This window comes from Phocoena sinus, chromosome 14 (genome assembly GCF_008692025.1).
Source record: "Phocoena sinus isolate mPhoSin1 chromosome 14, mPhoSin1.pri, whole genome shotgun sequence".
NCBI classification, from domain to species: domain Eukaryota; kingdom Metazoa; phylum Chordata; class Mammalia; order Artiodactyla; family Phocoenidae; genus Phocoena; species Phocoena sinus.
In genome coordinates this window covers 41,852,344-41,876,413 of record NC_045776.1, presented here as the reverse complement: position 1 = coordinate 41,876,413, position 24,070 = coordinate 41,852,344, and the positions used below count along the sequence as shown (strand labels likewise).

General features: G+C 33.8%; 1 protein-coding gene across 1 annotated transcript in view; it reads right to left on the bottom strand.

Annotated features, from left to right (window-relative positions):
* CCDC178 (coiled-coil domain containing 178) overlaps positions 1-24,070 on the bottom strand; it is a 365,322-nt gene that overhangs the window by 249,932 nt on the left and 91,320 nt on the right. The window contains exons 10-12 of the mRNA XM_032654041.1: positions 22,733-22,828; positions 22,388-22,524; positions 8,329-8,512 (exon numbers count right to left, since the gene is read on the bottom strand). Of these exons, the coding sequence (XP_032509932.1) occupies positions 8,329-8,512; positions 22,388-22,524; positions 22,733-22,828 (417 nt within the window). The remainder of the gene's footprint in view (positions 1-8,328; positions 8,513-22,387; positions 22,525-22,732; positions 22,829-24,070) is intronic.

The following is a 24,070-nucleotide window of genomic DNA, read 5'->3' as shown; positions in this document are numbered from 1 at the left end:
AATCCATAACAGAAAGACAACTGGAAAGTCCCTAAATATGTGAAGACTAAAAAGCATACTTTTAAATAATACATGGTCAAGGAATCAATCTCAATAGAATTTTAAAATATTTTTGACTAAATAAAAATTGGGATGCAATTTATCAAAATTGTGATATGCAGCAAAAGCAGAGCTTAGAAGGAAATTCACAGCATTGAGTGCATATATTAGAAAAGAAGAAAGATTTAACATCAAAAATCTAAGTTTCCACCTTAGGAAACTATAAAAAGAAGAGCAAATTAAATCCAAAGTCAGCAGAAGAAAAGAAATAGGAGACATAATTACAGGTCCCATGGATACTGTAAGGATAATAAAGGAACACTGTGAAAAACTCTTTGCTGAAAAATTAGATAACCGAGATGAAATGGACCAATTCCTTGAAAGACACAATCTGCCAAAACTCATACAAGAAGAAACAGATGATCTAAATAGGTCTGTTAAAGAAATGGGATCAATACTTAATAACCTTCCAAAACAAAGGCATCAAGCCCAGAGGGGTTTATTAGTGAATTCTACCAAACATTTAGGAAAAAATTATACTAATTCTCTACAATTTCCTTTGGAGGATAGAAGCAGAGGGACTACTTCCTAACTCACTCTATGCAGGCCAGCATTACTGTAATACCAAACCCTGACAAAGACATTACAAGAGAAAACTACAGACCAATATCTCTCATGAAAATAGATGTAAAAATCCTCAACAAAATATTAGCAAATCAAATTCAACAATGTGTAAAAAGAATTATACACCATGACTATGCAGGATTTATCCCAGGTATGAAAGGCTAGTACAACATTTGAAAATCAATTAATATAATCAATTATATCAACAGGCTAATGAGGAAACAATCACACGTTCGTAACAATAGGTACAGAAAAAGCATTAGACAATATCCAACATTCATTCGTGGTAAAATCTCTCAATAAGTTAAAATAAAGAGGAACTTCCTCTACTTGATAAAGAATATCTACAAAAAGTCTACAGCTACCATTATAGTCAATGGTGAAAAACTCAAAATTTACCACTAGGGTCGGGTACAAACAAGCAAAGATGTCCCACCTCAACAATCCTTTTCAGTATTGTACTGGAAATCCTTGAAAATGCATTGACAAGAAAAGCAAATTAAAGATATACAGATTGGGAAGGAAGAAAAACTGTCTTTGTTTGTGAATGACATGACTGTCTATGTAAAAATTTGAAAGAATTATCAAAAATACTTCTGGAACTAAATAAGCAATTATAGCAATTAACACAAGGTTAATACACAAATATCAATTGTTTTCATATATAATAAAAATAAACAAGTGCAATTGTAAATTAAAAACACAACATCATTTAAATTAGTACTCCCCTTAATGAAATACTTAGATATAAATCTAACAAAATATGTAAAAGAGCCATACAAAAAAACTAAAAAACTCTGCTGAAATTTAAAAACTTAACAAATGTAGAGATATTCCATGTTAATGCATAGACAGACTCAACAATGTTAAGAAGTCAGTTCACCCCAACTTGATCTATAAGTTCAATTTATCCCCTATCAATATCCCAGCAAGTTATTTTGGGAATACTGACAAACTAATTCCAAAGGAGAGGCAAAAGACCCAAAAGAGGCAACACCATACTGAAGAAAAACAAAGATGGAGAGTTGACAACACTCAATATCAAGACATACTACTAAGCTACAGTATTTAAAACAGTGTGGTACTGGCAAAAGAACAGACAAATAGATCAATGGAACAAAACAAAGAGTCCAGAAATAGACCCACAGAAATACAGTCAATTGATCTTTGACAAAGGAACAATGAGTACATAATGGAGCAAAGAAAGTCTTTTCAACAAATGAGGCTGGAACAACTAGACATCTACATGCAAAAAAACTGAAGCTAGTCACAGACTTTACACCTTTCCCAAAAATTAATTCAAAAAGAATCACAGACCTAATTGTAAAACACAAAACTACAAAACTCCCAGAAGATAATAACATAGGAGAAAACCTAGATGACCTTGGGTACGGCAATGACTTTTTAGATATAACACCAAAGGCATGATCCATGAAAGAAAGAATTGATAAGCTGGACTTCATTAAAATTAAAACTTCTGCTCTGTGAAAGACAATGTCAAAAGTGAGAAGATAAGACACAAAGCAGGAGAAGGTTTTGCAAAAGACATACCTGATAAAGGGCTGTTATCCAAAATATTATTGAAAAAACCTGAAAACTCAATAGTAAGAAAATAAACCTGATTTAAAATATATCACAGACCTTAATGGACATCTCACCAAAGAAGATATACAATGGCAAATAAGCATATGAAAGATGCTCCTCATCACGTGTCATCAGAGAAATGTAAATTAAAACAACAGTAAGGTAGTTCTACAAACCTATTTCAATGGCCAAAATCGTGACCACTGACAACGACAACTGTTGGCAAGGATGTGAAGTAACAGGAACTCTCATGCATTGCTGGTGGGAATGCAAAACAGTACAGCCACTCTGGAATCCAGTTTGGTAGTTTCTTACAAAATTAAATATATTCCTATTAAAAGATCCAGCAATTACATTTCTTGGTATTTACCCTAAGGAGTTGAAAACTTATATCCACACAAAAACCTGCACATGGATGTTTATAGTGGCTTTATTTTATTTTATTTTATTTTTAAAATCTTTATTGGAGTATAATTGCTTTATAATGGTGTGTTACTTTCTGCTTTATAACAAAGTGAATCAGCTATACATATACATATAGCCTCACACCTCCTCCCTCTTGCATCTCCCTCTCATCCTCCCTATCCCATCCCTCTAGGAGGTCACAAAGCTCCGAGCTGATCTCCCTGTGCTATATGGCTGCTTCCCACTAGCTATCTATTTTACATTTGGTAGTATATAAAAGTACATTACACTCTCTCACTTCGTCCCAGCTTACCCTTCCCCCTCCCCGTATCCTCAAGTCCATTCTCTAGTAGGTCTACGTCTTTATTCCTGTCTTGCCCCTAGGTTCTTCATGATCCTTTTTTTTTGTTTTTAGATTCCATACATATGTGTTAACATACGGTATTTGTTTTTCGCTTTCTGACTTACTTCACTCTGTACGACAGACTCTAGGTCCATCCACCTCACTTCAGTCATTACTCAATTTTTTTTCGTTTTATGGCTGAGTAATATTCCACTGTATATATGTGTCACATCTTCTTTATCCATTCATCTGTCGACGGACACTTAGGTTGCTTCCATGTCCTGGTTATTGTAAATAGAGCTGCGATGACGTTGTGGTACATGACTCTTTTTGAATTATGGTCTTCTCAGGGTGTATGCCCAGTAGTGGGATTGCTGCGTCATCTGGCAGTTCTATTTTTAGCTTTTTAAGGAAACTCCATACTGTTCTCCATAGTGGCTGCATCAATTTACATTCCCACCAACAGTGCAAGAGGGTTCCCTTTTCTCCACACCCTCTCCAGCATTTATTGTTTGTAGATCTTTCCATGATGGCTATTCTGACTGGTGTGAGGTAATATCACATTGTAGTTTTGATCTGCATCTCTCTAATGATAAGTGATGTTGAGCATTCTTTCATGTGTTTGTTGGCAATCTGTATATATTCTTTGGAGAAATGTCTATTTAGGTCTTCTGCCCATTTTTGGATTGGGTTGTTTGTTTTTTGTTATTGAGCTGCATGAGCTGATTGTAAATTTTGGAGATTATCCTTTGTCAGTTGCTTCATTTGCAAATATTTTCTCCCATTCTGAGGACTGTCTTTTTTTGTCTTGTTTATGGTTTCCTTTGCTCTGCAAAAGCTTTTAAGTTTCATTAGGTCCCATCAGTTTTTTATTTCCATTTCTCTAAGAGGTGGGTCAAAAAGATCTTGCTGTGATTTATGTCACAGAGTGTTCTGCCTATGTTTTCCTCTAAGAGTTTTGTAGTGTCTGGCTTTACAGTTAGGTCCTTAATCCATTTTGAGTTTTTTTTTGTGTATAGTGTTACAGTGTTCTAATTTCATTCTTTTACATGTAGCTGTCCAGTTTTCCCAGGACCAGTTACTGAAGAGGCTGTCTTTTCTCCATTGTATATTCTTGCCTCCTTTATCAAAAATAAGGTGACCATATGTGTGTGGGTTTATCTCTGGGCTTTCTACCATGTTCCATTGATCTACATTTCTGTTTTTGTGTCAGTACCATACTGTCTTGATTACTGTAGCTTTGTATTATAGTCTGAAGTCAGGGAGCCTGATTCATCCAGCTCTGTTTTTCTTTCTCAAGATTGCTTTGGCTATTCGGGGTCTTTTGTGTTTCCATACAAGTTGTGAAATTTTTTGTTCCAGTTCTGTGAAAAATGCCATTGGTAGTTTGATAGGGATTGCAATGAATCTGTAGATTGCTTTGGGTAGTATAGTCATTTTCACAATGTTGATTCTTCCAATCCAAGAACATGGTATATCTCTCCATCTGTTTATATCATCTTTAATTTCTTTCATCAGTGTCTTATAATTTTCTGCATACAGGTCATTTGTCTCCTTAGGTAGGTTTATTCCTAGGTATTTTATTTTTTTTGTTGCAATAGTAAATGGGAGTGTTTCCTTAATTTCTCTTTCAGATTTTTCATCATTAGTGTATAGGAATGCAAGAGATTTCTGTGCATTAATTTTGTATCCTGCAACTTTACCAAATTCATTGATTAGCTCTAGTAGTTTTCTGGTATAGTCTTTAGGATTCTCTATGCATAGTATCATGTCACCTGCAAACAGCGACAGCTTTACTTCTTCTTTTCCAATTTGGATTCCTTTTATTTCTTTTTCTTCTCTGATTGCTGTGGCTAAAACTTCCAAAACTATGTTGAATAATAGGGGTGATAGTGGGCAACCTTGTGTTGTCCCTGATCTTAGTGGAAATGGTTTCAGTTTTTCACCATTGAGAATGATGCTGGCTGTAGGTTTGTCATATATGGCCTTTATTATATGGAGGTAAGTTCTCTCTATGTCTACTTTCTGGAGGGTTTGCCAATATTTGGAAGCTATCTAGATACATATCCGTAAGTGAATGGATAAACTGTGGTACATCCAGATAACAGAATATTTTTCAGTGCTAAAAAGAAATGAGCTATCAAGTCATGAAAACACATAGAGCAATCTTAAATGTTTATTAGTAAGTGAGAAAAACCAATCTGAGAAGGCTACATATTGTATGATTCCAACTATATGACATTCTGGGAAAGGCAAAACTATGGAATAAAAGATCAGTTGTTGCCATGGTTTGGGGAGTGGGGAGAGGAATGAATAGACAGAGTATAGAGGAGTTTTAGGGAAGTTAAAATACTCTGTATGATACTATAGTGATGGACATATGCCATATACATTTGTTCAAAATAAAGGCATGTATACAACATTAAGAGTGAACCATAATGTAAACTATAGACCTTGAGTGATTATGATGTGGCAATGTATGATCATTGATTGTACCAAATGTACCACTCTGCTGGGGTATGTTTATAATGGGTGAGGCTATACATGTGTGGAAGCATGGGGATATGGGAAATTTGTGCCCTTCAACTCAATTTTGCTGTGACCCTAATACTGCCCTAAAAAAACAAAGTCTTAAAAATCATCCTTAATATGGTTATTTTGAATTTTTGAACCTGACTCAATCTTTCTTTGTCAGAGTATATGTGTAGTTAGTATCCGACTGACTAGTTTATTCCAAGGCCAGCATCAGAAGACCTTGTCCCCAAAGTCTACACAGCTACCTAAAAGCTAGGCTACTTTGGGCAAATCACTTCACCCCAAAATGAGTGTATTAATAACAACCACACAGAATCACGAACACTAAATTAATTAACATGTATAGAGTCCAGCATATAGTAGGCTTGCAGAAAACTATGTCTTCCTTTCTACTGCCTTCTTTCTTTTCTACTAAGTTTTCACTTAGTTCTAATACCATCACTTTAACCTGGAACCAGAGTGGTTTGATATTTTACTTTTCTACCAAAATTCTGATATGTTCAAGCAAAAATCCTCCAAATTCCTGCAGCTTGAACAGAAATCTTCTACTGAATGTTAAGAAGTACTTAACATCTGATGAAAGCTTTCAAGATTTTTTTTTGTTACAATATCACATTCTCCAGACAATACTGGATGATTTTCTGTTCACACCATAATTGAACACATATTACCCTTTTATTGATTTATCTCCCATCACTATCAGCTAATTTTATCCTAAGACTTGGCTAATCATGTCTTTTCTGAATAGAACAGTTATTGGGATTGAAGGTATGGAAATATTGGGGCAAATCATCTGTAATAGCTGGAATATTCCAGAAACTGCTAGATATTTTGATTGTTCAGGGTTGCTTCTAGTTTAAGACTGCCTAAAACTTATTGGGCATTTTATAGATGCATTTGAAAAAAACATAATTCTGAAAGTCTACTTCTAAGGCTATAAAAGGTTATTTTTCAGATCTAGCTCGTAGGTGGTATGGCTCTAATTAATTTCTGGAAGACATGTATTAAGGACTAATTGCAGTATCAACAAATACACAAAATTTTCTGCAAGTAAAACATGATGCCCTGAGAAAATTATATAGATTTTAATTAATTAGACAATGGAAGACAGTGGGTCATTGCAAAGGTAGAAACTACAAACATGAATTACTACAAACCTGAATTATCTAAGGACTATCTAGAAATTTATTTTTAATTCATTACCACTCTGACGCAGATACACATGTATACATCTAGAAATTTAATGCCCTATATATTCAACTCAGAGATTAGCAGACATGCTTAGCAAAGGGGAAAATTTCCTAGATGGAGTAATTTCTTTCTGTTGCTTCCTTCTAGTTATCTCTCAGCCATATGGTAGTTAAAGGACCTGATGAACAATTTCTTCAATTCGACTTGATCTAGCTGGAAAGACACTTCGCTTTGGGCTGGCAATTTGGGTTGGCAAAGCAAGTATAGTGGAGTCACATCAAATTTGCACTTAACCTACATATTGTAGTTTATGGCATCAGGAAAATTTAGAATAAACAGTTCAATGCAATATCCTTCTTAATAAACTAGTGCCTCAGGTTAGTGAAGCAATACGTCTGAAGAATTAAAGTAGGTTGTGACAGCTATGGGACAAATACATCAATGATACCAAGGGTTTCCTGTCAACTGAATAAATAAAAACATTAAGTGGCCACATCTGTGCATGATGTCTTCACTGATAGTCTCAATGAAAAAAAATTAATTAATGGCCATAGAGAAACACATGTTAATGAAAAATCAAAGCAAATTATAAATGACATCTATAATATTGTTATATATGCTAAACCATGTATATAATCGCATTCCTTGTATTTCTAAAATAATTTTGAGGTTAATTTTTACTATACATAACTTTTATTATACTGATTTTGAAACATATAAGATATGAACATCCCATTGAATAACCCATGGGAAGGAACACAGGCACAATATACCAAGTCAGTCAGAGAGCTGGACTCAGTATGGGAAGAAAATCCTGGTGTCTCAGTACAGAAACATTTACTGGCAGACAATCTACATGTCCTAAATTTAAATAGCACAAGACAAAGTCTTCAGTGAAGATAGTGCTACTACAGGGCTTAAACAGAGAATACAGACTCTGTATTTTACAGATACTTGTATGACCAAAAGTCTTTAATAAAAAAAACGCCAAAGATGGAAGAGGTGCGGATGTGATGTGTGATGGACAGAAGTAGCCTGTTAAAGTGGTCCCCCAGGGTGCGGTAAAACGGAGTTGACTTTGATAGTCTCTACGCCAAGTGGCAGGGAGTGGCTATTTGTCATCTCTCTCACATAGGAATGGATTAGACACATATGAGCAGTTGTTTTTGCAGCACTGTGGTCTGCTAATTGCTTGGTACCCTGGAACCTAATAGCTTGCAGGCCTAATGTAGGTACACCCTTTTCTTACATTGGTAAGTGTGCAAGGGCACTTCCCAGCATCCCTTCTTCCTACCAGAGACAGAACTATTATACGTTAGATATGTAGGATGAGACTGAACCAAGCACCACTCTCTTCTGGTGATCCAGGTAGTTTAAGGTTGGTGATAGAAAAAAGTAGACATGAGTGTTAATTAGCTACATTGAGCCCCATTTCTCTTCTATTCAGGCTGGACCTCTGAAGAAAAGTAATTTTCTTCTGATTTATCAGAAGGAGTGACTTTTTTGAAAAGACTAATATAGCTTAAATTAAACTCTATCAATATTAAATCAATGAAATTCAGGCTCATTACCCTTTTCATAACTAAGAAGAACACAGAGATACAAACCTTGAATTTTCTTCTCACTTCTGCTATTTTCTGTTCTAATTCCTCTGTTTTAAATCTGGTTTGGTGGAAAATGGCACCAATGTTATAAGCTTCCTTGTATAGTTGTTTAAGAAAATCTTCATTTTTTGACCTCATTTGCAACAAAGATTGGATTTCAGACTCGAGTTCTGATTTTTTCCTTATACTGTTAAAAAAATAAAACAAAAACACTGATATGATTATTCCAAAACAGTATACATTTAATAATAGTAAAAAAGGAACAAGGTCATATTTTATGTTACCAAAAATGCAAAATAAACAGATACTTAATCAAAACTTGATTAGAGAAAATATATCCCAAAATTCCATTTATTTTTCTTCTTCTCCTGATGGCTACCTCTAATCATCAGGCTGTGTCCAATCTTAGGAGAATAAGTGTACTAATAAGAAAGGCCTGGGGAGCCAAGAGGCTCAAATTTCGGAGCACTCATTTCCTTCTACAGCAACCCATCCTTTCTAATTTTATATAACATTGCTACTAAGAATAATAAAATATAAGAAAACATAAATATTTTTATATATTTTATATATATTTATATATATATAAAAAATAAAATATAAGAAACACTCAGCCCATGAAAAAGAGAAACAAAACTCAACAAAGGAAAACTAATAACTAAAACAAAACTCTCAAAAAGAGAACCAATAGCTAAGGGAAAAGAGTTAATAGAGGAAAAAAAGTAAGTCATTATTATCATTATAAAATTTTCAAAAACACCGAGAAATATTTACTAAACTCTATGGCAAATTAGTTGTTTCTTGTCCAGATTGTGTAAGACCTTTGTTCCAAATACAGATCGAAGCATACGATATAAGAATAAAATACTAAAAAGACATAGCTACAGTCACAAATGAGGTAACCATGCCTGTAGAATAGAAATGGAACTGGAAAGCAAAGCAGGAGTTGAGGAGAAGCAGGAAGAAACTAGCTGAAGGTATTCCATCAGACGGGTTACCAGGTCAAGGTTCACTACATCACAGCAGGGGTTTGTGTGAGTTGCACTCGTTTGTGAAAGAACCAACTCACTGACAGAGGCTATAGGTTCATACAGAGCTAGGGCATTGGGAAGTGAAGACCCAAAGATCAAGAATTCAACCAATTGGTAAAAAAGGAATCAGAAGGGAAATCAAAAAATATCTTGAAACAAATAAAAATGAAAACACAAAATACTAAAACTTACAGGATACAGCAAAAAGAGTTTTAAGATAGAAGTTTATAATGATAAATGCTTACATTAAGAAATAAAGATCTCAAATAAACCACCTAACTTTATACTTCAAGAACTAGAAAAATAAGAAGAAACTAAGCCTAATGTTAGGAGAAGAAAAGAAAAAACAACAATCAGAGCAAAACAAGTGAAATAAGCCAAAAACAAAAGAAAAGATCATCAACAGAAAGAGTGTGTTTTTTAAAATATATAAAAATTGGTAAATCTTTAGCTACACTAAGAAAAATATAAAGAACTCAAACAAAATCAGAAATGAAAGGGGTCACATTACAACCTATACCATAAATATAGAAAGAATCAAAGAGACTTATGAGCAATTGTATGCCAAAATTTGGGTAACCTAGAAGAAATGTATACATTCCTAGAAATGTATAACCTGCTGAATCATGAAGAAATAGAAAATATGAACAGACCAATAATAAGAAAGTTGAAACAGTAATTAAAGACTTCCAATGAAAAAAAGCTATGACCTGATGGCTTTACTGGTGAATTCTACCAAACATTTGAAGAAGAATTAACATGAACCTTTTCAAACTCTTTCCACAAATTGTAGAGGAGAGAACACTTACAAACTTATTTAATGAGGCCAGCATTACCTTGATACTGAAGCCAGAAAAACAAACTACAAGAAAAGGAAATTATAGGCCAATATCTCTGATGAACACAGATGCAAAAACCTTCAATCAGAATTCAACAGCACATTAAAGAGATCATATACCATGATCAAGTGGGATTCATTCCTGGGATGCTAAGATGGTTCACATATGTGAATAAATAAATGCAATACACCACTTTAACAGAATTAAGGATAAAAACCATATGATCATCTCAATAGGTGCAGAAAAAGCATCTGACAAAATTCTACATCCATTTATGAGCAAAACTCTCCACAAGGTGAATATAGAGGGAATCTACCTCAACATAATCAAGGCCATATATGATGAGCCCACAGCTATAATCATACTCAATGGTGAAAAGCTGAAAGCTTTTTCTCTAAGATCAGCAACAAGACAAGTGTGCCAACTCTTACCACTTCTATTCAACATAGTACTGGAAGTTTTAGCCAGAGAATTTAGGTAAGAAAAAGAAGTATGCAAATAAGAAAGGAATAATTAAAATTTTCTGTTGGCAGATGACACGGTCTTATATAGAAAACCCTTAAAACTCCACCAAAAAATGTATAATTAATTGAATTCAGTAAACTTGCAAGATACAAAATCAATACATAAAAATCTGTTGCATTTCTATAAACTAACAATGAACTACTTGAAAAAGACATAAAGAAAACAATCCAATTTATAATAGTATCAAAAATAATAAAGTACTCAAGAATAAATTTAACCAAGGGGGTGGAAATTCTGTATATTGACAACTATAAGACATTGTTGAAAGAAATTAAGGAAGAAAAATAAATGGTAAGATATCCTGTGTTCATGGATTAGAATAATTAATAATGTTAAAAAGGTCATACTACACAAAGTAATCTAGAGATTCAATGCAATCTCTATCAAAATTCTAATCACATTTTTCACAGATACAGGAAAAAAAAGCCTAATTCATATGGAACCAAAAAGGGTCCAAAGTAGCTAAAGTAATCTTGAGAAAGAAGGACAAAACTGGAGGTATAACACTTCTTATTTCAAACTATATTACAAAGCTTAGTAATCAAAACAGTATGGTACTGGCATAAAAACAGACACATAGGCCAATGCAACAGAATCAACGGCCCAGAAATAAACCCAAGTATATATAGAGTCAACTAATCTTTGACAAGGGTGCCAACAACACAAAGTGGGGAAAAGATTATCTCGTCAATACATAAATATACAGGGAAAACTGGATAGTCACATGCAAAAACAAAAACTGTACTCCTATCTTGCACCACTCACAAAAATTAACTTGAGGGCTTCCCTGGTGGTGCAGTGGTTGAGAGTCCGCCTGCCGATGCAGGGGACAGGGGTTCGTGCCCCAGTCCGGGAAGATCCCACATGCCGCGGAGCGGCTGGGCCCGTGAGCCATAGCCGCTGAGCCTGCACGTCCAAAGCCTGTGCTCCGCAACGGGAGAGGCCACAACAGTGAGAGGCCCGCGTACCACAAAAAAAAAAAAAAAAAAAAAATTAACTTGAAATGGATTAAAGACTTAAATGCAAGAATTAAAACTATAAAACTCCTAGAAGGAAACACAGAGAAAAATCTCCTTGACATTGGTTTTGGCAATTATATTTAGCATATGACACCAAAAGCACAGGAAACAAATACAAAAATCAACAAGTAGAACTATATCAAACTAAAAATCTTCTGCACAGCAAAAGAAATAATTAATAAATTGAAAAAGCAACCTACAGAATGAGAGAAAATATTTGCAAACCATTTATGTAATAAGGGGTTCATGTACAAAATGTGTAAGGAATTTATATAACTCAATAGGTAAAAACAAAATAACCCAATTATAAAAATGGGGAAATGACCTGAGTAGACGTTTTTCCAAAGAAGACATAAAAATGGCTAACAAGTACATGAAAAGGTGCTCAACATTAGTAATCACCAAGGAAATGCAAATCAATGACACAGTGAGGTATCACTTCTCACCAGTTAAGATGGCTTTTATCAAAAAGACAAGAGACAGAAAATGCTCACAAGGGAAGTGGAGAAAAGGGAATCCTTGTATACTGTTCATGGGAATGTAAATTGGTACAGCCATTACGAAGCACAGTATAAAGGTTCCTCAAAAAAAAAACCCCAAAATCCCACAACTACCATACGATCCAGCAATCCCACTTCTGGTTATATATACGAGGAAACAAAATCAGTTTCTCAAAGAGATGTCTGCAGCGTCTGTCCCATGTTCACTGCAGCATCATTCACAATAGTAAGATATGGAAATTACTTAAGTGTCTGTCAATGGATGAATGAACAAAGAAGTTGTGAGATCACTATACATATTGATATATAATGAAATATTATTCAAGCATGAGAAATAAGGGAATCCTGCCATTTGCAATAAGATGGATGAATCTAGAGGGCTTTATGCCAAGTGAAATAAGCCAAAGAAAGACAAATGCTGTTATGATTTGATTTATATGAGGAATCTGAAGAAGAAAAAAACAGGTCATAGAAATACAGAGCAGAATGGTGGTTACCAAGGGCTGACAGGTGGTGAAAATGGGGGAGATAGGGTCAAAGGTACAAGCCTTCAGTTATAAGATGAATAAGTTCTGAGGATCTAATGTACAGTATGATGACTGTAGTTAATAATACTGTATCGCTTACTTGAAATTTGCCCAGAATGTAGACCTTAAGACCTCAGCACAAAATTTTAAAAAAAAGTAACTATGTGAGGTTACTGATGTGTGGTAATTATTTCACAAAGTTTGTCAAATCATTACACTTCACAGTTTTAATATATACAATTCTGACAATTATACCTCAATAAAACTGAAAATTTTTTGAAGAAAATAACAGATGGGGGTGTAACAAAATTATACCTGAAAAATTTCCAGTACTGAAAACCAACATGGGTCATTAAATTGAAAAGTCCCACTTAGTGGTAAACTGGATATATTACACACACAGAAACACACACACCCCTAGACATGGAATTGTGAAATTTCAGAACTCTGAAATAGGAAGAGAAAATTCTAAAGTTCCCAGATAGAAAAAATAGATTACCAACAAAGAAATGATATCCAAATGTCGTCAGATGTCGTACCAAGCAAAACTAAATGAAATATGGATAAGTTTAGAGATTTAATGTACAACATGATGATTATAATTAATAATAGTAATTAATAATTAAATACTGGAAATTTGCTAAGATAGTATATTTCAGGTGCTCTCATCACACACCCACATAAAAGGTAACTGCATGAGATATGTTAATTAGCTTAACTGAGGTAATCATTTCACTATGAATATTCAAATCATCATGATGTACACCTTAAATATGTACAATAGTTTAAAAACTAAATGAAAGAAAAACTGAAAAATATCTTCAAATTAATGAGAAAAAATGACTTTGGATCTAGAATATGATACTTCGAGGAAATCCTTGTTTGAATGGGTTGAATAGAAAATGAAGTGTGAGCTCAGGGGAACAGGAGTGCTTATTTGCATAAGATTTGTTATAAAGAACAGAAGGACAGAGTTGGGATGCAGGTCTGTGTTTTATCTTGTGTTTGCTTCTTTCCAAGCTGAGCAATATTAGACAATGTTCATACGCTATTAAAAGAGAAATAATAATGATTCACGGGGAAGAGGAGAAAATTGTAGGTGCAAAGCCCCTGTGTAAGAGACAACAGCATCTACTTGGCAAGTGCATGGGTAATGAGCAGAAGGGCCTTCCATTATTATATCAGAATGTGTGAAGACAGATGCAAATAGACTGGTAAGAGAAAAAGGTAATTCTCATCTATTGCATCTGTGTTCTCTATGAATTATATGGGAAGATTATTAGTTTAAAGTGAGGGTGATGTGGGCATTAGGATTGAAGAGAGTAAGAAGATATGAAACGGTTGTCAGAAAAACTGAACTGTCTAGACATTTCTTGGTAGTGCTGAATGTCACTTGAGACTTATAGCCATAAAATTTAAGTTCTACTCAGGGGCAAATGTATTCCAATGCTAATGAAGTTTAAATATTAGGGCCTCTAACTGATCCCCTGTCCTTATACAGTCCTTTGAGTGTTCTTAAAAGTGTTTTCACATGGCCATATGTTTTTGTAAAGTTTGCAAAAATGAGATATTTTAACCACAATGACTATTTTCTTTTTCTAATATAATGTATCTTCTGTCAAGTGACATTAAAATGGCTGTGGGCACTCTGTATTCATGATCTTATGTTCTTTTTTTCATAAAGAGGCCTCACATTCTATAACCTTTAAGGCCCATCAAACCAGGATCCCCCCATGATGACAGAAATTAGCGCACTCATGTTTTCCTTTAGCCACAGTCAGAGGTTAGGATACTGGCTTAATTCAATGATAGGGCTTTTCAAGTCATAGAAACAAAGTTTTGAATGTTATTTAAATGAATGCTTATTTTGATCAAATATAAGTAGGTTCTGTAAGAAAGGAAGGAAGGACAAGAAGGGGAATATACAAATATAGTAGGCATGATAGATTGGTCATCTTAAAGGGTCAAATAATTGTTAGAGTGACAGTACTAGGAGAGTAAGTAAGCTGGAGAGAGGTGTTGGTTGTCAGAGTGGACTCTTAAAACTGAGATCAGCAGGTAACTCCAATATTGGAAATGACAAGATATAGGTAAAACTGTCATAGAGGGTGGTTGGTGTGAGGTGGAAGACAAGATTATTAGGAATGTGTAGGTCTAAGAACTAAGAATCCAATTTCTTGCATGTACTGAATACACACCAAATTCAGGTTTTGATCGTTTCTGAAGAGGGAGAGAATAGAAACAGGAAGGGAGATTTATTTGCAAGATTTTAATTCCTTTTTAAGAAAAGTCTAAACTAGACTAACACATTGCTGAGTAGCTATTTTGAATGGTGCATATACCATTGTCTCTTTTAATATCTGCAAAATTAAAAAATAAAAGCAAAATAGTTTAAGAATTTTCATTCAAAGGTTTGCTGTCAAAGGTTTACTGTATTTTTTTTAAAAAAATCATAGTCTATATCTATACTCCTATGAAGTAACTCAAATTAATAGGCTGGTAAGATATAGCTAAATAAATATAAAAACACAGTACCCTGTGGATTCAATCTAAGGATTCCAGGGTATTTAACAACTCAATAATATTCTAATTGCCATCTCTACAAATAAATCACCATCCTGTTAACTCCTGATAAACACATTTCATAAAATATACCAGTATGTCTTTATGGTGTTCAATAGGTTTTTTGCTCATTTCCCTCGATTATCAACCCCATCTTTGGATCACTGCAGTTACAATGGCATGGTCTTGCTTGAGGTACAGCAGAGCATTAGAAGTAGATATTCAGAATATTTTACAGAGCTTAAATGTTAAGAAAATGGCTATACAGAAATTCATACCACACAGTTAACTTCAGCAAACTAAATTCAAACTAATCAGTTTCAAATCATCTTAAACAAGTCATTTTCCTTGACTCAGGTTGCTTAAGCCTGCCTATCATGTGAATAAGCGATCAAGTGAAATTATTTGCTCAAGTCAAATGTCCCAAATATAAAAGGTCCATTGCAAATGGATGCTGGCTTATTTAAAAGACAAAATTATTAAATTATACACTGCTACTGCAAGGTAAGTAATCATATATCATCACCATCACCCAAAGGTCCTGCAAATATTTGTTATGCACATAGTACTGAACAAATTTTGTTAAGTATGGCATCTTTTTTTAACATTGCCATTTTTAAAATGAATTATATATGAACAATAGATCATATACTGAATTAATTATGTAATTTATTCAAATAGTATAACAGTTGGGAATGGCATCAAATGGTGAGACGGTGGATACAACAGTACAAACTGGGGGAAGTTTCATGCGCATATTCACTAGATGTATGAGTGCCAATGATTTGCATTAAGAACTTTCTTACTATTATTTTTGAACTTAAGGAAATAAAAAGAAGCTGGGACTAAGGGGAAGGTGATTCACATAAATGGTCGAATAAAAAAGAAAAATCAAAGAAGAGTGTAAAAACAACAGAGCTCTTTTGAGAAAAGCAATGGCTATAGCCAAACAAAGAGATGCAGAATTGAATAAAGCAATAAGCTTGACTTTTTTTTTGAAGTAGTTAGTAAATGTGTCCAGAGCCTGCTGTAACACGTCAGAAATAGGAACCAAGACTTGCCAGTGGAAGAGGAGAGGCAATGTTACTAAGAAGAAAGAACATAAATTTTGGAGTCAGACAGACCTACATTCAAATCCTGATTGCTCCTTATGTAATAGGGGGGTATCGAGGATAATATACACTGTGCTTGCATACGTTGAATAAGGTAGTAATAATCAATACGACCCTTGTTTGTAGAAAGGGGAAAATAAGTTACCATGACGAGAAGCACCTGGGAAGAGTTAATGTCTGAGTTATTGTATGAATGATTTAAAAAACAAGTGATTTAATAGTGTTTTTTTAAATTAAAAAGTGTTTAACAGTATGGATCTTCATTACAGTGCTATCTGGTTAAATGAGAATGAAAGACAATGAGAGAAAAAAATACAAATATAAGAAAAGGTAAATAACCATTAATATTGCTGTGGAGCAGAAAAAGCACAGATAGATGTGCTATCAGAACATATAGCAGAGAGCATAGAAGCGCAGACACTGAAGCAAAAAAAGAAACAAGGATAAAAAATGTTTATATTCAGCTCTCATTTGTTCGTTAAGATATTTATTTAACACATATTGAGAAAGACACAGACACCCACGCACATGCAGACACACACAATGCCTGCCAGCAAGGAGCTCAGCTGAGAGGAGACAACAAATAAGCAAGCCAACAGTAACTGTACATAGTGTGATAAGTGCTAGGAGAGAGTTAACAAGGGAGAGTTACTTAATGGATACTTGTTGAGCACTGATTACATGTCAAGTGCTACCCTAAGTAATTGGGGTATACAAAGATGAATTAAAACAAAGGTTGCCAGTTTATACTCTCATGAAGGAAAAAAAAAGAGACATGAAAAAGATATTCCTCTGCAATCCTAAGTACAATAATGGAAGAAGCACAAAAAGCAGTTAATACCACCTTGGTTTGTAGAGAGGAGAAAATAAGTTACCACGAGGAGAAGCATCTGGGAAGAGTTAATGTCTGAGCTATTGTATGAATGTTCAATTAACCATATTCAAAAAACAAAGCCAAAAAAAAAGAAGAGGAGGAGGAGGAGAAGGAGGGGGTGGGGGAAGGAAAAGAAGGGAAGCAGAGGAAACTAGAGACAAAGACTGCAAAGACTGAAGCTTAAAACAATATGAGTTTGAATATGTAACCATTTTAATAGGCTAGAACATTAAAAAATCATGGAAGGGAGTAGTAAGAGATGTTTGGAGCTGTGAAGGTGACAGATTACTGTTTCTAATTTATCAGTCTGGAAGCTTTATCCTATAGCTGGTAGGGAGCCTCTGAAAATTTTTAAAGCTTTTGAAAGTAAATAATAATTCATCCTTTGTAGATAAATTGTACCAGTGATACTCTATATGCTGAATCTGAGGGCTCACACTTGGAACGAGGTAGACCAGTTGGAAGCCTATTTAATATTCCAATTAAAAGACAATTAGGACCTGGTTCATTTCATTGGTAATTGAAACAGACAGAAAGGAAAGCACCTACTGGAGACCAACATCTAAAAGACAGACTTAACAGAAGTTGGTAAGATGTTGGCTGTAAGATGGTAGAGAGGGATAATAGGATGATGCCTGAAACAACCTACTTGATAGATAATGGTGTCAAGATGTGATGTTGGGGGAGAGGATAGATATTCAAAATGATACTATCAGGAGAAATAAAGGATGTGGGTAGAAACTAAAAAGTAAAGTAAAAATATGATACATGTTAAAATAATGAGAGTAGGTAAAATTCCTGTGATAGGGAGTAGATCAAGAATGCAAATCGGCTGTGTTTAGAATTCTGAGCTAATCTATCAGGGGACCAGCAGAGATAAACGAGGATTCCTAGAAAGAACAGCTTCAGAAAGTTAAAGGAAGAATCAAGAGCGTGGGATTTTGAACCTCAAAAAGAGATAGCCACAAATGCTTGGGTCACATAAGGAAAAAAAAAAGCCATGCAACAAGACTAAAAAATATCCTCCCTTAGGAAGGGAGATCCCGAACCTTACCTCATCCAACTACCACTGAAATGATGTCTTTAAAAGAGAAATCTGACCATACGAGATTTTTAGTGGATTTCCATACTCTTCAGCAGATTCCAAACCCCTTAAAATGATTCATTACCTGACATTTAGTTCCCTACCTTCAATATTTGTCCCTGCCTGCCTGCCACACAAAAACACACGTGTACGAATTTATGCACGTGGGCACGTGCACACACACACATATACACAAACACAAGTTAGGTAGAGCACTTGCTCTGAGCTCCAGCTACACAGTCAAAGTACAGCTCTGTGAACTCACCACACTCTTACCTGTGCCCTAAGATAATTTCAGTTTTAATGTTAGATCTACTATTAAGGATTATTATTATTGGACTAACATGTTAATAAGCATATTTGAGTATTCACTAAAGGCCATTTAAACTGAAGTCAAATTAAATTCCAAAAGATGACATAAGAAAAATCCTGAATCAAAATATAGAAAATCAGGTTTCAAATGCCAGCTGTGCTAGCTGTGGGAATTAGGTTAGCTATTTTGCCTCTCTGAATCCTAAATTCTTTATTTCTTCCTTGGAAGCACATAATAATTGTTTAGAAAAAGTAGAATTCAAGAGAGGATGTATAAATATTCCACCTCCTTAGTGATCAGAGAAATGGAGTTTGAAACAATATTGAGAATATATTTTTTCATTTACTGTATTGCAATAGATTTTTTAAAAAACAATAGTAGTACTTAATGTTAGCATAAGTGCATAGCAGAACAAGCTCATGAACTGCTCAGCTTCAATAAGTGGTATATTTCTGGAAAGCAGTTTTAGAGAGGGGTCAGAAATTTAAAAATATTATAGCCAATCTACTTCTATAAATCTACTTAAAAATCTTAAACAGCAATGATGCTAAGATTTCTGAACATAATATATGTACTTACAGTAAGTCATAAAAATAAAAACCTGAATATAAAAATTAGAGTAATCCTGGCAAAAATCAAGGTTCACTAATATAACAGACTTTTGTACAGATATTTAAATGATGTATTTGAAATTTGTATAACAATGTGACAAAAAATTCAATTATGGGAATAAAATCAGAACACAGGTTCATCAAGAATGAAAAAATCAGTAATATATTAACAGTGTCACCTCTATCTATTGACAAGATTTTAGGTTTTCAATCTGCTTTTGAACATTTTACACTTTCTTTTCTACACTAAATATGCATTATAATCAAAGGGATAAAAAGATCATACAAGATACTTTTGCTCTGAATGCCCTGGAAATTTGATAAAATGGAGCTTTGAATATCATGGTTTGGGAAATGGAAAAAAAAAGTCTGGACATATCCAAGGACACAAATTGCAAAAGAGAACCGCTTTCAAAAATATGAGGATGCAAATGATTAACTCAACTTTATCCTAGGACTCAAAGATTTTCCACAAATGGTTTCCAGAAGAAAATGGACAACACACAGTAAAGATAGCCAAGAGGACAGGGAAAAGAGAGAGCAAAAGCATCAGCTAGAAGAATTATATACAGAAGTAGATTACAAAGACTACAGGTATTTACATTATTGGATGCAGATTATAAAATAACTATTCATACTATGTTTAAGAAGTAAAAGATAAGCTTTAAGTATTTGCATCAAACAAAGAATCATAAAATGACTTAGAAGATTTGGAAGAAAAGCAAATGAAATTTGGAAATGAGTAATTATTTTTGCATCTATCTATTTTCTTTCTATCTATCTATCTAGCTATCTATCTATCCATCCATCCTAGTAAGAGACTTGAAAAAACAAGATGAATGGCTGATTATGTGCTCACATATTGCCTCTGTTCTTTGTTTTCTCTTCCTTTGGAACATCACGTAGGTATGTGGCAGATGTGACTCTTGTCTGCACATCTCTTAATCTCTCCTTCATGTTACAAACTTTTCACTAATTCTCTGTTCAGCACTGTGTAATCTGCTGCTAAAATCATCTATTTAATTTTTAGTTTCAAGTACAAATTTGAGGAAAAAAAAATAAGTGACATCTTAAGATGTTATCTGAACAAGCATAATGCATACTATGGAAATCCTCTGCAACCAGGGCTGCTACATTCCCGTTGCCTGTGATAGACTGTACTAGTGTTCCCAATTGTTCATTATCTCTCTTTTTAACAGGATTAGACTTCCCACCCAGTTGACATTGGGCCTGGCCATATGACTTGCTTTGTTCAGTGGAGTGTGAGCAGGAGTAACATTTATCATCCTGTGGAAGCTACAGAGCCACTGAGTTATGTCACTAATGCACTTGTGCTACCAGAGCAACATGCCCCAGAAGGATCCCATCCTTCACCCTGCACCTGAGAAGTAGAAATTACATGAATCACACACACAGCAGACACAGCTAAGCTGCAGTACCAAGTGAGAAATAAACCTTTATACTTGAATACCACTAAGACCTGGCGGGTACTCGTTGGTGCTGGATAATGTAATAAAATGTAACTCTCACATTCTTCCTTTTCTCCAGAGCTGTCTCGTCATTAGCTTACCCACTCTTCAGATTTTTCTTTGCCTCTGGTTCTCTTTCTTAATAAAATAAAATAAAGTTTACAACTACAATTTTAGGTTATCCTTTAGAAAATAATGTTCCTTTTGCTTTCTTTAAAAAAGTATATTTAACATACAGATAAATTTTACAAGTGGTTTCATTCTATCATCAAAAGGTAAAATAAGCACTAAGAAATCTTACCAAACTTCCTACACAATTGTCCAGTATCATCATCACCTCTCTCCATTCTTTCCTCTTTCCCTCCTTTCAATAATTAATGATGGATAGCATAGTACATGTCAGGAACTATGCTTGATGATGAGAATTCAATGATGAAGAAAATATGGTCATGGCTTATGTCTGCCCTCATGGATCTTCCCATTTGTTGAGGAAGATGGACACCAGTCAAATATTTACACACACAAAGCTGCAAATATGACAAGCGATATGAAGGGAAAAATGTATGCCATATACACACATAATAGAGGAACTGGATATAACTAGACAGTCAATGAAAGCTACCCAGAACTGACTTCTCAGCTGTAATCTTAAAGATAAGTAGTAATTAACTAGATAGAAGGTGGAGGAAAAACATTTATTGAAAAGGAATTAGCATAAAAACACCTTAAGGGCTGGGAAAAAAACGTGACGAAGAGGAGAAATTGAAGTAAGGCCATTGTATTTGAACCAAATAATAAGGCTGAACCAGGTGTGACAGGAGACTGCAGAGCCAGGCATTCCTGCCTACTCAGGAACCTTGTGGAGTTCGTTAAAGAGGGGCTTTTGTTCTCTCACCCTTGCTAAAATTAATGAAAGTATGAAGGGAAACGGATAATACTTGTGTTAAAAAAATTAAAAGAAAAAAGAACACACCTACCACAATGTAGATAATGGATTAGAAAGGGAGCACAGTTATTGCAGGTAAACCAGCTTTGGAAGGCAGATATGCTCACCACTACATCACCAACGCTGCACAAAACCAGCTTTGGAAATCACCAGTTCACAAGTTCATGCAAGACATGATAACAGCTTGTACCAGAGTGCTGGTGCAGTATTGAAACAGATAAATTAAAAAATTATTTAGTATGTGGAACATTTCTTGTTAACATGTTGAATATGAGGGTTGAAACAGAAAGGGGAATCAAGAAAACTCATAAGTTTATGAGCTAAGAAATCTAGTTTAGTAGTTTCAGGGGAGAATTGAGTACTGACTGAAGGAGATCACGAGCTTGATTAGACACATTTTAAAGTATCTTTAAGTATAAGAGAATATGTTCAAAGGAAGTGATATGAATCCCTTTTCATTATTTTGATTTTTCTAAATGGATTCAGAATGATAAAAGAGCAACATTTGGGATAGAAATAAAACTTACGCTAATTATAAAGACAAACACAAACACCATCATACCACCCCAGGAACACAAAATGAAGTGATTTATTATATTTAACATATTAGATATGCTATATAAGAATGAAAATCATATTTGCAATATTACCTGTCACTGATATAACCTAGTATAGTTTCAATATCGATCTCAAGTCTTCTATTTTCTTCCATCAATTGAAAACATGCTTTTGAGACATCTGAAGAATCTTTTGCGATATTAGAAAGCTCAATATCCCACGTTCTTTTCTTTAAAAAAAGAATCATTTATACACATTTAAGTAAAAATGATTTAAAATAAAAATTACTAAAAGTAATTTCATTATTACACATTGTTTTTTCTTTATGAGTGAAAAAGAAAAAAATGTGTAATAATGAAATTATTTTTAGTTGTATGAGTTAATACTTGGGAATAGAGAATGGAGCTCTAGTGGGAAATAGGGAAATATCAACTTACTGCGGCATAAAAATTATTAAGTGCTTCCAAATATTCATTTTCATAATTTTTTTTCTTCCAGACTAGTTGATCATAAACTCTTTTCAAATCTTCTAGCTAAGGAAAAAATACATACCACACACAGTAAACTGTGGAGCTTTCCACTGTTCCGTAAAGTAAGAAATTATCTTTCAAATTATGCAACTATAACATAATATTGATTAAAATATTATAAAATAACACCACAGGCTGTTTTCACTTATGAAAATTGATGCAAGAGTCTGAATAAAATATAGCAAAAATCAAGTCTAACAGTATACAAATGCATAATCGTGATAAAAAAGAATGTATTTTAGTTATAAGAATTGATAAAAAATTTAAATCTTTGCTCTCACCAGCAAATTAAAAAAGAAAATAACATAAATATGGCCAACACTCCACAAAAAAGCCATTTGATAAATTCACTATCTAGTTTCCATAATTTTTAAACTAGCACAAGGAAAACACACCCAAATATAATGCAAAGAATGAACATAAAATATCAAAATAAATCATAAAATACTGAACCCATGCCCACTGAACTCAAAAAATGAAACCAGATTATCTTTCATCACCATTGTTATTAATCCTGTTTTGTGAAATTTAGCTAAATGCAAGTAGATAATGAAACTAAATTTTACTAGTATAATATTGAATATGAAAATATAATGTCTTCAATTTTAGATGATATGATTGAATACCCAGGAAGACAGAAGATTCTATTTAAAACTACAATAAATGATTTTTGGGAAAAAGTCATAAGGAAATTAATAGCTTTTATCTATAAGAGTAATAATCTGTTAAATATATTGTGACAATATTTAAAAGCTTTTGTCAAAAATATAAAGTATTTGGAAATAAATTCAACACAAAAGGGAGGACCTATAATACAGCAAACAAAAATTCTTATTTAAAGGCTTAAATCAAGAAAAAATGATGTTTCATAGAAAGGTTTAATAGAATATACTGTCAGTTACCACAAAATTAATATAAGACATGATAAAAAGGAGTATTCTCTTTGAAACTTCATGAAATGAAATTCATATGGAAGAAAAGGTATGTGAGACTAGCCAAGAGGTATGTGAAAAATAAGAATAATGTCGGAAACTCGCTACCAGATATTAAAACATCTTATAATACCACTACATTAAGAAGTATTTATTTTTGGCATTGCAATAAAGAACAGAAGGAAAAACCAGAGCCCAGAAATAGATCTAATGGCATTTGAATTCAATGAGAGAGAAATCATTTACTTTAATTAATGGATTGGAAGAATGTAGAACCTCTTTTTAAAAAAGAAAAACAAAGTTATCTTTCTAC